The 17,757-nt window shown below is 41.2% G+C and overlaps 1 protein-coding gene across 1 annotated transcript in view; it reads right to left on the minus strand.

Annotated features, from left to right (window-relative positions):
• Positions 1 to 448: 448 nt before the first annotated feature.
• Positions 449 to 17,757, minus strand: part of NNT (nicotinamide nucleotide transhydrogenase) — a 55,643-nt gene continuing 38,334 nt past the window's right edge. Inside the window, exons 19-21 of the mRNA XM_084278043.1 lie at positions 4,913 to 5,031; positions 3,997 to 4,112; positions 449 to 2,765 (exon numbers count right to left, since the gene is read on the minus strand). Coding sequence (XP_084134169.1) covers positions 2,616 to 2,765; positions 3,997 to 4,112; positions 4,913 to 5,031 — 385 coding nt within the window. The 3' untranslated portion in view covers positions 449 to 2,615. The remainder of the gene's footprint in view (positions 2,766 to 3,996; positions 4,113 to 4,912; positions 5,032 to 17,757) is intronic.

A 17,757-nucleotide genomic window follows, 5' to 3' on the forward strand; every position in this document is an offset into this window, starting at 1 on the left:
ACTTTACTGACCTGACCAGATGACCAGCCCACACTGAGACCATCCTGGCACCCCAGCAGAGTCACCCCTCCCCAACTAGCCCCCTTTCATGGTGAGCATGGTAGGTAAAACACCCCTAGTCAACTTGGCTCACTTATCCAGGCTGTTTGTGAGAATTAACTCTATCTTAGCTGAAACAAAGACATATTGGTTCAACTGTTCCCAGAAGTTGTCTAATATTAATTATGAACTTTTCTGGTAAATTTGCTAGAGTCAGGTGATACCTAGAATGGATATTTTAAAGAAAAACAACAATTAAAAGAGACATATGCATATTTCACTGTGATTCCTTTTCATTACATTCTTCAATCTCAACATCCTTCGGTGGCATTCTGATTTTCTGACTGCCAGAACGAATCTCAGACTACATACTCAGGAGACACAACAGGAGAGAAAAAAGAGACAGTGATCAATGAAGAAAAATAATCAAATTTTATTAGCACTTCAACAATTACCTGGTGTTCCATAGTAAAGCACAGTTATAAAGATAACACTGGTACCTCTGATCAAACATAAAAGTATGCTTTTTTTTCCAAATACAAAGGAAAAAAAAGTTCTATCCCCTTATTGTGTTTTTTTCTTTTTTTTTAAGAAAAGCTAAGTCTTATACTAGCTACTTATAAGCAGAGACATGTTGCATACTGCAGTTGGATACTTCAAGTCTGACAAGACAAAAGTTAATACTTTAGGATATTAGATCACTTCTAATCCCTTTTTTGCTTAATTGGGAGGGAGAGAGGATTCATTCCCTGTCTTTCCCCTTCTCCAATTTCCCTTCTCCTTTTTGCAAACCTAAAAGAAAAGTTGAATACAATGAAATCAAGAGGCCATACATGCTATGTTGAAATATAGCTGCCACAATGTTTTACATTAAAATTTAATTAAAAGTCTTTTCCTGCAGTGTACAACATATTAATGCTTACATGATAATTTTTATTTCAATTATATAAAATAGATTTGCAAAAAGGGTAGCTTCTTTCATACACTGTTAATTTCTTAATGCATTACCGGTTCAAAGTCTGTGTTTTAAGTGATCTCCACATAAAAACAGAGGTAGCTAAGTAGATACACTATATTTTTATGAGGTCTCTAAAGATGGTGTAATTAAAAAATGTTTTCTGTATCAATCAAGATGGATTAAAGACTTACTTCATAAGTCTGTCTTCCCCAGATACGAATGCTTTCTCACGCAAGTACAGCTATCTCTATTAAGCCTTCTTCACCATGGACAGTTGCCACATGATTATGGAAACATGGTTACGTTCATTTTATTAGGCAAATATTTGAGTTCCACTCAAGTACACTTAACAAAATAAAAACAAACCAGAAATCTATATCATAGTTTACTTCTTTCTGAACTTATGGGAATTTAACAGTGCTTTAAATTACACTAAAGTGAAGTAAAAAACCCAAAATCAAAACACTGGATTTTAAGTTTGGTATGTTTCTGTGCTACCCTAGTAATAGCTTATTTATTTAGGAAAAAAAAAATCCAATAGACTCCAGCATCTTAAACATGTTGAAAAGTGCTTTTTCCAGCATCGCAATAATTTTAATTAAGAAAGCATCACTACACTTGGAAGTTGATTCAATGAAACACATTTGGAGGAGTGATCCCCTCTGTGCCCAGTGCTGCAATAAAGGATAACTGCTTAATAGTCACCAAGGCTACTGAGCTTTGATTCCGGCTTTCCGAGGCATCAAAGTAGCAAATACAATTAAATGTCTAAGTGCACATAAACGGGAACACTGTGGTCCAAATTCTATGAACCGATCAGGTATGCAAGATGTTATGCCTCTGCAGAAACGGACCATATTTTTTCTCTGAAATGTAAAATGGCAACAACTAGAAAATATGGAGAATTTAGCTGCTGCTTAAAACAGTTAAGCAATGCAGGTAAGCATACACTTCCTTATCAGGCTTGAAGATCACTTGGTAGGTCCCTGAAATCCTCTGTTTCATTTTACATAGTGTAAGTGGGCATTATGAAAAAGTGGAACTGTATTTTAAAGAAAAGTAATTTCCCTACAATGTTCTTGATTCACAGCATCTATACAATCCACAAAAGAAACAGTTCAATTTTTCTTTAGAGATTTAAGAGAGTATTACATTTAAAATATCAAATCATGTAAGCATTTATTTCTATCTGCTTGCATTTGTTTGCAATTTTTATTTCAGTTTTGATAAAATAAATAGTTTTTCCCATACCAGCCAAAGAACCAGCATGATGATGAAACAGAATATAATTTTGGCACAGTATTTTCTAGTCAATTTCCATGACAGAAGTAGAAACTGTTAGAAGGAAGAAGCTAGTAACTAGTTAAAGATGACCACAAGTTACTAGTTCCTACTTCTAACAGCTCATTATTAACCCTAAAAGCACATTTTTGTTCTTTAATGCATTGTCTCATGGAAGATTTAGTTTGAAGGGCTACATTCCCTGACTGAACTACACCTCCTAGGAGTCAATGCAGTCATCTCTCAAATACTGGTTGCATTATGACAGTAAAAGGTTTCTTAAAACTCTTGTTTTCCATGACCTCTGTGACAAAACTGCAGATGTAATCATGAGTATTTAGCTCTGATACGACTCCCTGACTTTGGCCTGCAGGGCATCACAAGTCTTCTTAGCATCTCCCAGCAACATAGCAGTATTGGGTTTGTAGAATATTGGATTGTCCACCGCTGCATAACCGACTCCCAAAGATCTCTTCATGACAATGACCTGCACATAAAGAGTTCATGTTTGAAACAGCAAAAACTAACCACAATCTCCCCTCAAACAAAGACAGTACATAACCAACCTCCATAAACGCAGGGAGAGGAAGAGAGATCCCTGGCCAAAATATGGTACTCACTGCTACAAAGCTGTATTTCAAATTTTAATATAGCAGACAAATTGATATCTGGACGAGTTTCAGAAACATTTTATTGTTAAACACAATATTACATGTCATATGAAGAGACCATGGACACTACACATGCATATGCTTTTACTTTATTCCATGTAATAAAGTCAAAGCAAGATGGTCACTGATCATTATAACATAAAAGGTTTTTGAGGTTTTTTTTATTTTTTAACTATTTTAAGAACTCAATTCCCTGACAGTAACACAATTCAGATGAGTGTCCACATCAGTACTTGGTGCAACACTCGCTGGTACTTCTCCAAACTATTACTCTGCATTACTTCATACATGGGGTTTAAAAAAAAATAAAAAATCCTAAAATAAATTTCAGCCAGTTTTAGCTATTAAATGTGACATTAGTTAATCATGGCACCTTCAGCAGAGAAACTGTCAAGCTCTATGAAATTTAACCATATACATGTTTATTTCTCCAACTGCAACACAAACCACTGATAAATGTATGTGCCTACGCATCAGAGTACTTGGAACAGTTAACCCACAGAGGAACAGAGGCTATGACTGGGTTCAGAACAAGAGATCAAAGATTTCACATAAAGGAAACTCAAGTTTATATACTTAGATCAGATTGTTGCTTTCAAAGAGTGAAACTAGTAAGGTAATTAAACTGTCAGTTCAATCTGGACAGACTAAGCTCTCCAGTCAACGCAGGCACTCCTTTTTTTTTTTTTATTTAAGCATATTATTCATTTTTGTATTTCCTCCACAATATTAAGGTTGTCAATCAAATTTCCTATAAACCTAAGCAGATATTTGAACAGAAATGCTTCAGGGCTGCAGATGTGAGCAGAACACCATTTATTCTAATAATGTTTTTAGTAGAACCACGTTCATTGGTCTTTTCTACCGTAATAATCATTACGGTCACAATCACCAGCAAATGCTTTACTGAGACCATGACCATCACTTGCAAAGTACTGACTGTTACACACTTTGTAGAAAAGCCTCTCATGGAAATCAGAAGAGTAGGACAATCTTATTAGCTTATGCTGCCTACGGTAGGTGCTAATGCAACTCTGTTAATCTCACCTGTTTGGACTTCCAGACCTCAAGAACTGGCATTCCAGCTATGATGGAGTTCGGATCTTCCTGAGCTGCTGAATTCACTGTATCATTTGCACCAATTACAAGGACCAAGTCAGTTTCTGCAGCAATAGGAAGAAAATGAAACTGATGAGAATTTATCTGAAGCTAAGGGTCATGTATGTTTTTGGTTTACATCTGGTCTTTAGCGACATAGCCTCATGGTAAGCATTATACAAGCATTATTGGGATTTCAATTATAAATATTTCACAAACGTCTCATGCACATTATATGTGAGCATCCAAGTGTGCTACCAACCACCTCCAGCAAATAGCAAACATCCACAACCCCACTCTAAGGTACTTGGTTAGACCTCTCTGCCACACAACAGGTAAATCTTTTGACATCTGAATATTGTTTCATACACAAATGGTATATCACTTTCAGATTTCTTTGTGCCTGGCTTTTCCTTTGAATACTTTTGAAAAGCCTTTTATCAACAACTTTCTGATTTTGAAATAAAGATGTAAGAAAGCAGGAAGTTATCTGCACAATGCTATACTGGTTTGCGACATGACAAGTTTCACAGGCTTATGTAACCTTCCTTCAGTATCTACTCTTGTCTATACTCCTGCATTCAACATTTTCCTTGGCTTTACCCGTCTGTACTCTTTGCTTCTCAGATTTCTGCTTCTGACTGAGGCTATTTCTTTTCCTTAATTCTTCTGTGCTCATGTCATCAGTTGGAAAAGCACTCATACTGAAAGAGAAAGACCTCTGCTCCTCACAGTGCACAAAAAGAACTGAATAGCCCAAGACTTTCCATCTTTAAAAATCCTTATGCACTGGAAAAGCAGGATCAAATAAAAACCAGCAAGATCAGATCCAATCTGTAAGGAAACTCAAAGCTTGCATGCTAACCTGGGAAGTCTTCATTGATCTCATCCATTTCCAGCACAATATCATAAGGAACACCAGCTTCTGCTAGGAGCACGTTCAGCTGACCAGGCATACGACCAGCCACAGGGTGAATACCAAACCTAACAGGAAAGGAAGTCCAACCCCATTAATCAGAACTGATCATGCTATTTTATACAGTAAAATTGCCACCTGTGACCTAAAAGGCTGAGAAGTTCTTAAGTATAATCACATGTGTATTAGTAAAAAGAAATGTTTAAGCATCAACCATATTGTAATTACTTTTCCAGTGCTGCAGGGAACTCAGTGAATGAGTAAGAGAACAAGCCTTGCATTGACTTGACTCTTCACCTTGGGCAGCTGCTGTTCTTTTTCTGTGGTTACAAGTCTGACAGAAAAGGCATGCAAAATAATACGCTTATTTCCCAGTAAAACTAATATAGCTAGGAGTACATTTTCAGGGCTGCAGTCCTTCCATCCCAAAGCTGTTGCACCTGCAAAGTGGCCTTAGAGAACCTGCTGGACACTTCTAGCGACAACACAGAGCACACTGTGGTCAGAAATGGCTGGGGACATATTACTGCAAGGAAGACCAACCTAACAATAGTTTATACGAATTTTTCTTCCATTACTTTTGTTACCATTTTGTCAGCCACATCTTGCACAGCAAGCATTCACAACCACCCGGCAAGCAGTACCGTAGTTAACCATGTGTTTCATGAATAAGCCTTTTTGCTGAAAAGCCACCACTCACAGTAATGTGCTCTGCATGTACTGTGTATCACTGAAGAGTGAAATCACCACACAACACCCTGCATGAAGTGGCCAGAAGACTTCCTGAAGCAAAACCTCACCAAGACAGTTACTTGGCAAGTAACTGTATTGACTGAGTGTGGTCACCTACATCTAACACATCAACAGAAAAATCTGCAAAAACACTACTTCAAGCATATCAAAATGCTTTGCTGAATTAGGTTAACATGCCACTTTCTCATGACTGACCTTAGGAGGGAATAAAAAAGAAAAAGAGGAGAGGGAGTAAGAAGGCGAGGATCTAAGAAGCTATACTGTCGTGGTTTCACCCCGGCTGAGAGCCGAGATCCACACAGCTGCCTGCTCCTTAAAGGAAAAGAGGAGGGGGAGAAGATGGGGTGGGGGTGAGGGAAGGGAAAAGGAAGGAGAAAATAACACCCCCAAAACCAAGAAACCAAAAGCCCGTGGGTTGGGATAAGGATAGTTTACTAAAATAGCAGAAAGATACAATATAACAATGCTAACAGGACTTTAGAGCAAAAGATATATGAAACTGTTGATACACAATGTAGTTTCTCACCGAACCCACAGCTCAGGCCGTGCCACCCAGAGCCGTCACGGAACCCGACCGTCCCCCAAAAACCGCACGTCCTGGAGCCTCCTGCTCCTCCTCCCATCAGCCCCCCTTTATACTGAGCATGACATAAGTGGCATAGAATACCCTCTTTGACCAGTTTGGGTCACTTGTCCTGGCTTCGTCCCCTCCTTTCTCATTAATAGAGAAATATGAAGAGCTGAGAAAGTCCTTGACTGCTTGACCATAACTAAAAACATCAGGGTGTTATCAGCACTGCTTTCATTTTAACTCTCAAACACAGCATTCCATCTGCTGCTACAAAAGAAGTTAACTCCATCCTGACCGAAACCAGGACATATACCAATTTAAGCATAACAAGTTAAGAAACTTTTTGGGAACAGCTCCAAACCAAGCTAGAGAAAACACATTGCTTATGAGTTACTAAAAATTCAGACAGCCATACAGGGGAGGTGTCAAAGCCTCCATAGAGTTCTATAAGAGTAAAAGCGTGGCAAAATTCAGAATGGAGATGTTCAACTGGTTTAGCTGCAACTCTCAAATACATATTTTGGTTAGAAGCAAATCTGTTTCTTCTAGGTAGATTGTGCTCTTCTAGTCACCTACTGGCCCTGAGTAAACTAGGCAGATCAAGGTCTACTGTCTGTGCAGTTTCTGTCTTTCGACCACTGGAGCTATCACCAAATGTCGAGCTGACCCAAGCACACCAGAAATGCCTTGGATAAACATATATAGCTGAAGCTAAATGTTTAAGCATACCTAACACTTTGGAAGAGGCATAAAATATCCAAGAGAAAACTGTAAATTCTTGAATTTCTGAACTCAGTGTAGAAATTGAAGTGAGTCAGGAATACAATAAAAGGACTTCAGACTTCTTCAGGAAGGAGAAGCTTGATAAATCAACTTGCCATGACAAAAGGATTGTCATGTATTTCTTTTTTCAACTCTGCTGCAATGGAAGTGGGTACCATGTCCCTGATAGCTCACAAGTCACAACTCAATCAACACAGATCATTTGTAAATTTAACACTGTACAAATACATCCTTAAAAGGATGACTGTTAACTCTATCGGCAAGCAAACATTAAGACAACGCAAAGATTAGACAATGGGAACTCCAGTAACAAAATTAAGGTCATATGATTAAGCCACATAATAGTAGGTCAAGTTCTAGGTCAAACAGCAGGATAAGAGGTAACTTTAAAAGGAATGCTTTTAAAAGAAAAAGATAACAGATTGTATTCAGCTAGTAAGCATTTATAATCCTGTTGCAAAAGATAATACCTAAATACACAGGACAAAACATTAACTGTTTAAATTTCACAACACTCAGAAATGCAAGTTGGGCAGTACTGCCGCTAGTTCTGAAGTGTACTCTTATTCTGAAGCACATTTGAGAAAACCCATCACTCCTCTGGCAGTAAACAGAGATTTTCCAACAAAATTCTCCTTTGTTTCTAATAAAAATTATTTGAGTGTTTTTGTGACCAAAGCTCTTTTGGCAAAACACAAAACAAAATCCTTGTGAGGTTTCTATTAAATACTACATACACATACAATCTTATTTCAAGGGCAGGAAAGTCAAAATTTAGGCTGCCAAGAGAATGAATTTCACCTTTGACTTCACTATTCCTGGCAAGTGGCAAAGACAGAAGAAAAGAAAGAGATGAATTATCTTCATTCAGGAAGAGTTATGGCATCAACCATCAGTAGTTACAGACTTCTGACAGACTCTGCTTCAAACCACATACTGCATATTCAGAAAGTTTGAGAAACATGCTCATATAAAGCTTTTTGACAAATATTGAAGTGATTCCCAGAAGTCTGCTTCTAAGTCTATTAACCAAACATGACAGTAGCCTGCCAGTATCTCTTGAAACTAGACATGCAACTGTGTCAAAAAGAATCACTAAAAATATGTGCCTCTATAAGGCTTCCATTATTTCACAGTATAAGATCTACAGATATTTGGAATGAAATTAGCCTGTCCAATTGAAAGCAGAATTCAGATGAGCATGGAAAAGAGATAGCTAGAATCCTTGATGGCTCACAGCATGTTTAATGAAATCTGTGTATTTGTTCCTGTCTCACAACACCAGCCCTTCAAAGCTACGCACATTACAGCAGAAGCATTTTGTCATGTATGCTCTCTCATAGGTTCAAAACATGAACCTCAGTCATATTCAAAATCTGAAAACACAAGTGATTTTAAGAGAGAGGTGTGTTTTAGGATTAAAATGTTTCAAAGTAAACAACTGGTAAGTTTCTTCGATATGCTTTTAATATTAAGTTATGCAAGAACTCCTTTAAGTTAGCTGATTTTAAATCAAGCACAAAAATCCTCACACTCTTTCTGACTTTATTTAAATAACATTAAATTTTGAGTCTACACATACTTTATCCTTAACAAAGATTCACAATCATGCTGTGGCTGACTTGATTCATTGTAGTTCATTGAAACACAGAGTTCACCATAAATTGAAACAGAACTCACCACTCTTGACCCTGACCACATACCACCTCCAACTCTCAGATACACTGACATGAGAATAAACGTCCTTGCTACTAACACTTTCCACCTAAACAGCATGAGTACCTGGCAAGAATATTCAGCCTTTTCAATCAGCCTCTTTCAAATATCTTCTAGCTTTGAAAGGCAACACAGCACACTAAAAAATGAGTTTGTATTTTGAAACTTTTCTTGCAATACAAAGACAAACAAATTTCTTTTAAATTTAGAATAAAAATCTAAAACTCTTGACTTACTCAACACTCTAGGGCAGCAGTTTCAGCACAGGAAGCACATAAATTGGGGGAGTGGGGGGATGGGACAGCAAGGGGAAGGAGAGGAAGTTACTTGTAGTAGTATGAAGTTAATTATAGTAGTATGAAAGACACAGCTATTGCGTCAAAAATTACTGAAAAATCTCCAAAGGGAAATTAATACAGTTCATAAAGTCAGCATCTATCTTTACTACAATTGGCAAGGTAACATTCTTGCAACCAATACTGAAAGAGACAGCACCTACCTAACCCCACAAAGAAGTACTTCCAAGATCACTTCATTATGTAAAGATAGGATTCCTGTCATTACGCCAAAGCTGGACTGAGTCATCTGGCTGGTGCTAAATTCAGCTTACTCAACACTTTAGACACTTCATAGCCAGAGAGTAATTCGCTCAAGGGTTTTGCCTCACCTCCCCTTCCCCACACCCCATCGTTCACTTTGTGTTCTCACACCTCTCTACCTCTGTTTCCAGTATAGACAGTAATTTGTTACTCAAGTTAATGGGGGAAGGAGGGGGGGCAAGAAACAAACTAACAAAACACCAAAACACAGATGAACTGAGAAGTGCATCATTCAGATACTTCATAGCTGGAATCCTGATGTGTAACAATAGTTGCAGCGTAGCACAACTTCCACGCACCACAGCACAATGCTCTTATCAGACTGTAACTACTAGTGCCAAAGCACATAGCTAGTTTAGCTAGCTTAGGACTAGCGACATGCCTGACAACACGTCCCCAGAAACAGTGGCTCTGCTGGCATCAGGTCAGTTAAATTTAAACTGAAGTAAATTAATGAGATTAAGCATACTTTAGTGAGGGTTGGTACTGGCTCCCTATTTCCAGCCAGTACAGTTTATCACAGCAGAGGAAAGATCCAAGTATATGGCATAGACCTTAGCTCAATGCAGTAATCCTCCCAAGAACTTAACTGCAGGGAAGAAAGAAGAGCCTACCACCTATACACATCACAAGCTGACATAGTAAGGTCACCCAGACCTGAGATAATCCATATGGAAGCAATGACATACCTACAATTCACCCCCAGAAGCATACAGCTCCAGCTGCATCCCTGTAGAAGGAAATCAGGTGCAGCAAGGTTTGCTAGTTCTCTCAAACTGCACCAACAATGGCACTTAAGCTAACAGATCTGTTGGACTCCCTTTGTCCCTTCATCTGGAGCATTAATAATTCAGAACAGTCCTGGTTTTGGCTAGGATGGAGTTAATTTTCTTTCTATCAGCCATGTTTGGGAGTTAGGATGAGAGCGTTGCTGACAACACAGGGATGTTTTAGAGTTGCCAAGCAGTCGGGGCCTTTCACCTTTTCATGCTGACAACAAGAAGCTGGGAGGCACCCAGGAAGCTGGGAGGGGACACAGCCAGGACAGGTGACAAACTGGCCAAAGAGGGTATTCCATGCAAATTACATCATGCTCAGCGTAAGTGGGGGCTCGTGGGGGGATGTCCTGGTTTTGGTCAGGATGGAGTTAAATTCATTTGTAGCAGCAGATGGAATGCTGTGTTTGGGAGTTAAAATGGGAGTAGTGCTGATAACACCCTGATGTTGTTAATTGCTGTCAGACAGTCGAGGACTTTCTCAGCTCTTCATGAGAAAGGAGGGGCGAAGCCAGGACAGGTGACCCAAACTTGGCCAAAGAGAGTATTCCACGCCAATTACGTCCTGCCCAGGATATCGGGGGGCTGACGGGAAGAAGGCCGAGGGCGGCTCTGGGACACACGGTTCTTGTGGGACGGTCGGGTTCTGGAACGGCTCTGGGTGGCACGGCCTGAGTTGTGTGGTTTGGTGAGAAACTGCATTGTGTAGCAACAGCTTCATAGATTTTTGCTTTGAAGTCCTGTTAGCATTGTTACATTGTATCTTTCTGTTATCTTAGTAAACTATCCTTATCCCAACCCACGGGCCTCTTATTTCTTGGTTTTGGGGTTATTTGCCCCTTCCTCTTCCTTTTCCCTTCCCTTACTTCTTCCCCACCCCTGCTTCCCTTTTCCCTGCTCTTTTCCTTTAAGGAGCAGGCAGCTGCGTGGATCTCGGCTCTCAGTCAGGGTGAAACCACGACAGTTTTTTTGGCGCCCAACATGGGGCCCAAAAGGTTGGGATAACGGTAGATCTGACCCTGACCCGATTGTAATTAAGACAAAGTTGTGATAGGCACTTTGGTTTAAGCAGTCTCTGGTCACGATGCTCTGGTATTTACTGATATCGATGATCGTGGACTTGTGCCAGTACTTGTATGAGATTTTGCTGCCCTGTCCATTCGTTAGACAGGGAGGAGTTAATAACGGCAGCTGGTATGGTGGGAGTACAGAAAGAAATATCTATGCTGCTTTCTCTTCCTTTGGGCTAAATACAACAGCTCTGGTAACAGTTTTTGAAAATTTCCAATATCCCTGGGATATTCAAACTAGCATGTTGCTGTTTTTAGGTTTGGTGCACATGGTTCAGCTTTTGTTAAATATGAAGCAAAGATTTATGAATACCACTCAAGAGTGTTCTGCGAGGCCAGATAATCACAAGTGGCAGGGTATGTAGCAGAGTATGGGCAACTACCTAGGCACTTTCTCACGTCCAATGTTTTGGAGTTTCACTCCCGAACAGTTACAGGACCCTGATAAAGTGACTGCATATCTGAAAAGAAATTGCCGTAAGTTTCCCAGAGATGCACAGCTTACTGCACTGTGCTGGGCCCTGGCCACTATTTACCAAACACTGCTTGATAGCAGTCAGCACTGTCAGAGGGAAAGGAAGGAAAACAGACCAGCAGAAACTGCAGCTACTGTAACCACTGGGACTAACACTGAGGCCACTGTAACTTCTGTGACTAGCACTGTGGCTACTGCAACCTGCCCAACTGAAACTGCAGCTACTGCTGCCCCTACAGCAGATACTGCCGGTAAAACAAAAAATCAACCCATTTCAGTGTCTGTTGCTCCTGTACGAAAGAGGAAATACACAAAGAGAATTGTTCCTGTAGTGAAGGATGAGGATGAGGATGAAATTGAATCAGGGCCATCTGATGAAGGTCAGGATAAAGCGGGGTCATCTGATGAATGTCAGGATGAAGCAGGGCCATCCAAACCATCTCAGGATAAGGCAGGGCCATCTCAACCATCTCGGGATGAGGTTGTTGTCACACAATCCCTGTCCCTGAGTGAGCTGCGTGAGATTTGAAAAGATTTCAGCTGCCGCCCAGGTGAGCACATCATCACTCGGTTGCTCCGATGCTGGGATCACAGGGCCAGTAGTCCAGAATTAGATGGCAGGGAGGCCAAGCAGTTGGCATCCCTAGCTAGAGAAGGAGGCATTGATAGGGCAATTGGGGAAAAGCCTGAAATCCTCAGCCTCTGGAGGCGACTACTGTCAAGTGTGAGGGAAAGGTATCCCATAAAGGAATACATCACATGTCAATCACCCAAGTGTAACAACATTGAGGCAGTTATCCAGCACCTGAGAGAATTAGCTGTACGGGAGGTAATTCATTATGATCTGGACAACCCACAGTTTCCCTCTGATCCTGATGAGGTCCTATGCACTCCAGATATGTGGCGTAAGGTTATACGAAGTGAACCAGCAGGGCACACCAATTCATTGGCAACAATGGACTGGAATGATGCATATCCACCAACCGTGTATGAGGTGTCCTGCCAACTCCGGAGATATCAGGACAATGTTTCCCTCTCTGTCATCGCAGCGGTAGATAAACTGGTCAAACGACTTGACAAAAATGTGTCCAACTCCCAACCCGTATGGGGCAATGTTGCAGCTACTGGGAGAAAATGTCCATCATCCCAGAAGGGAGGATACAGTAGGGACACACTGCGAGAGACACTGTGGTTTTACCTGCGTGACCATGGTGAGGACATGATGAAGTGGGGTATGCAGCCCACCTCAGCCCTTCAAGCACAAGTAAATGAGCTGCGAGGCAAAAGAATCGCACAACGCGATTCTGCCAGGAAGAATGCTGCACCAGTGAACAGCCAGTACAATCAGCGACAATAGAGGTGCCCTGCCTCAAGCCAGGTGGAGGAGAGGGATAACCATGTTTATTGGACTGTGTGGATCCGATGGCCTGGCACGTCAGACCCACAAGAGTACAAGGTTCTGGTGGATACTGGTGCCCAGTGTACGGTAATGCCATCGAATCATGTTGGGACAGAACCTATCAGCATTTCTGGAGTGACAGGGGGATCCCAACAATTGACTGTGTTAGAAGCTGAAGTGAGCTTAACTGGGAAGGACTGGGAGAAACAACCAATTGTGACTGGCCCAGAAGCTCCATGCATTTTAGGTATGGATTATCTCCGTAGAGGGTATTTTAAGGACCCAAAAGGGTACCGATGGGCTTTTGGAATAGCTGCTTTGGAGACAGAAGAAATTGAACAATTGCGTGCCTTGCCTGGACTCTCGGAGGATCCTTCTGTTGTGGGGTTGTTGAAGGTCGAAGAACAGCAAGTGCCAATTGCTACAACAACGGTGCACAGGAAACAATACCGTACTAACCAGGATTCCCTGATCCCCATCCATAAGCTGATTCGTCAACTGGAGAGTCAAGGAGTGATCAGCCGAACCCGCTCACCCTTTAACAGTCCCATATGGCCAGTGCGGAAGTCCGATGGAGAGTGGAGGCTGACAGTAGATTATCGTGGCCTAAATGAAGTGACTCCAGGAATGAGTGCTGCTGTACCAGACATGCTGGAACTGCAGTATGAACTGGAATCAAAGGCAGCCAAGTGGTATGCCACAATTGACATTGCAAATGCTTTCTTCTCAATACCACTGGTGCCAGAGTGCAGGCCACAGTTTGCTTTCACCTGGAGGGGCATCCAATACACGTGGAATCGTCTGCCCCAGGGGTGGAAACACAGCCCCACTATCTGCCATGGACTAATCCAGACTACACTGGAAAAGGGTGAAGCCCCAGAGCACCTGCAGTATATTGATGACACCATTGTATGGGGCAGAGGATACAGCAGAGGAAGTATTTGAGAAAGGAAAAAGGATAATTCAAATCCTTCTAGAAGCTGGCTTTGCTATAAAACAAAGCAAAGTCAAGGGGCCTACGCAAGAAATCCAGTTTTTAGGAATAAAATGGCAGGATGGGTGTCGTCAGATCCCAATGGACATTATCAATAAAATAGCAGCTGTCTCCACCAAGCAACAAAAAGGAAACACAAGCTTTCTTAGGTGTTATAGGTTTTTGGCGAATGCATGTCCCAAACTACAGTCACATTGTGAGCCCACTTTACCACGTAACTTGGAAGAAGAATGATTTCCAATAGGGACCTGAGCAGCAACAAGCCTTTGAGCAGATCAAACGCGAGATAGTCCATGCAGTGGCCCTTGGGCCTGTCCGGACAGGGACAGATGTTAAAAATGTGCTTTACACTGCAGCCAGGGAGAATGGCCCTATCTGGAGTCTCTGGCAGAAGGCACAAGGGGACACTCAAGGTCGACTGCTGGGGTTTTGGAGTCGGGCCTACAAAGGCTCTGAGGCCAATTATACTCCAACAGAAAAGGAAATACTGGCCACCTATGAAGGGGTTCGAGCCGCTTCAGAAGTGATTGGAACTGAAGTCCAGCTCCTCCTGGCACCCCGACTGCCGGTGCGGGGCTGGATGTTCAAAGGGAAGGTACCTTCTGCACACTATGCCACTGATGCTACGTGGAGCAAGTGGGTTGCACTAATTACTCAGCGGGCTCGAATAGGAAACCCTAATTGCCCAGGAATTGTGGAAGTGATCACAGACTGGCCTGAAGGCAAAGATTTTGGGATGTCACCAGAGGATGAGGAGGTAACATGGGCTGAAGAAGCCTCACCTTACAACAAACTGCCAGAGAATGAGAAGCCATATGCCCTTTTCACTGATGGCTCCTGTCGCCTTGTGTGAAAGCATCGAAGACGGAAAGCTGCTGTATGGAGTCCTACAAGACGAGTAGCAGAAGCTACTGATGGAAAAGGTGAATCAAGCCAGTTCGCTGAGGTGAAAGCCATCCAGTTAGCCCTGGACATTGCTGAGAGAGAAAAGTGGCCAGTGCTCTACCTTTATACTGATTCATGGATGGTAGCCAATGCCCTGTGGGGTTGGTTGCAGCAGTGGAAAAAGAACAACTGTCAGCATAGAGGCAAACCCATATGGGCTGCTGACTTATGGTAAGATATTGCTGCCCGGTTAGAGAAGCTCGTTGTAAAGGTACGTCATGTTGATGCCCATGTACCTAAGAGTCAGGCCACGGTGGAACATCAAAACCTGATAACCTGATGGTTATCAGGTAGATAAGGCTGCTAGGATTGAAGTGGCTCAGGTAGCTCTAGACTGGCAACGTAAAGGTGAATTATTCCTAGCTCGATGGGCTCATAATTCCTCAGGTCATCAAGGGAGAGATGCAACATACAGATGGGCTCGAGATCGAGGGGTGGACTTAACCATGGATGCTATTGCACAAGTTATCCGTGAGTGTGAGACGTGTGCCGCAATCAAGCAAGCTAAGCGGTTGAAGCCACTTTTGTATGGAGGACGGTGGATGAAATATAAATATGGGGAGGCCTGGCAGATTGATTACATCACCCTCCCACGAACCCATAAAACTATCCCATAAAACCCCTATGTTTCCATGTCCAAAACTAGAGATTTTCCAGCATCAGAAGACAAAAATCAGTTCTTCAAGATATCCACCTATAATCACTGAATCACAGAATGGTTTGGGGTGGCAGAGCCCTCCAACCCCCGTGCCATGGGCAGGGACACCTCCACTAGACAAAGCAAAAATTAGGTTCAAAAAAAAACAAAACAAAACATTAACCTATCAGCCAATAACTTGAAAGACTGCTAAAGAAGTAATCTGCATTTCTCTTAACTATGAGAGTTACCAGAAAGCCACCACATTTAATTATAATTAGATTTACAAGGTGTGTGCAAGGTCTAAAAGCACAACTTTAAAAGTCTTTTCACCCTGCAATACATTTTTCATATCAAGAATTTCTTACTATGCAGGAAGACAAAACATTAATAGGAAAAAAGTCTTAGCAAAGTCATACTGTGACAAAAGCTAAGATGGTTAACTTGATGTAAACAAGGACAGTATTAATTATTCATGCATGCATGAGGATGTATAGTTTTAAACTGTACAATACTATGGAATAATTCTATATCTTTAAAGCCAATACAGAATTTAATTATTTTTTAAAAATCAGAATTTTACAGCTATAAGGACACAGCATATAGCTGAAGAATTTTGGTACAGTAAACATTTCAAGCATTATTTCAGTTGAAATTTTGTATTGTTCAGCCATAGAAAGAGCATTTCCTCTCAAAAACCAATGGATTCCAGGGAATTAGCCCTAGGTAAAGGTTTGTTGTTTTGCCCATCAGTATAAGAAAAAGCTATAATGAAACCTCAGTAATACCCAGGTTTCTATGTGATCCTACTAATGCATTAAAAGTGTGACCTGCTGCAAGATCTCCTCAAGTAATCAGTGGTGTTAGCTATGCAATTTAAAAACTGAAGCAGTCTTAAACTTCCAAATTCTCCTGTATTTCTATGTTTAACCTCTATTCAGAGGTCATGCATCATGTTATATAATCTGTGCTCTTCCCGGAGCATGTTATGGCTATAGGCACAGCAAATGAAAACAGCAGCTCCTCTGGATCAATCATGAGCCATAAAGCAAAGACAACCACATGACAGACAATTTTTCTTGGCACAGTATGGGCATTGCAAACTGATGACAATCGTATGTCCTTGCTGGCACCCCTCCCCAGCGGATGTGTTAGCATGTCACTACATCTGGATGGTGAGCGCACTGGGGTCCCGAGGCACTCGGGGCCTACTGCAACCAGAGGGACAGCAGCTGTACTCAATGAACACCGTGGGAGCTCCGTAAAGTGATGAAAGGCCTGAATTACCACAAACTGCAAATACAGATTTATTTCATTAAAATACTAGGTAACCACTGCAGTGATCCCTTCCTGAAACTGACTCATTTAAAGTATAAGCCAGTTATTTCAAGGATTCATTCACGTTTCTCCCCTGCAAAGCCAACATAAAAGGCAAACCCAAAAATTTATTTCACCAAGGTTGATAGAAAATAAAGCCTGTCTTCACAGAAGCACTGAAAGGAAAGTCAAGAGCACATGGTACTATCATTGCAATAGCCAAGGAAAGTTCTTCTCTTGCACAACTAACAGGTCTTCAAAATTTTTAATGCGATTCAGACACACACAGGTCTTCTACTAAGCATGGAGAAATAAGGAGCAAACAGAACTGCTCCAGGAAGCACACACCCTCATTTCTCATGTACACAGAATAAATTCATCTACAAACCAATTTTAGACGCAAAATTGCAACATTCTGGCTAAACACTAAAAGGTATTGCTGCTAGACTCTACAACAACCTTGCTTTTATCCTTCACAATACATGCTGTAAAACACTGTAAAAACTTATAAGCAACTTTTTAATAAGCTTGGAAAACATAGTGGAAGAAGAAAAAAAAATCACAAATTGCTAGAAGAAAGTCACCATCTGATTGAAATAAACACATGGAAATCGGAGAGTAAGTTTGACTAACCAGCGTCTGTTCAAATATCTTGTTTCAAAAGAAAACCAAGTCTTCACTAATTTTAAAACATTAAGTTACCTAATTAAAAAACAGTTTCCCAAACAATCAGCAAGGGAAGCATTATCTTAGCTTTCC

Source organism: Gallinula chloropus (genome assembly GCF_964237585.1).
Source record: "Gallinula chloropus genome assembly, chromosome: Z".
Taxonomy (NCBI): Eukaryota; Metazoa; Chordata; class Aves; order Gruiformes; family Rallidae; genus Gallinula; species Gallinula chloropus.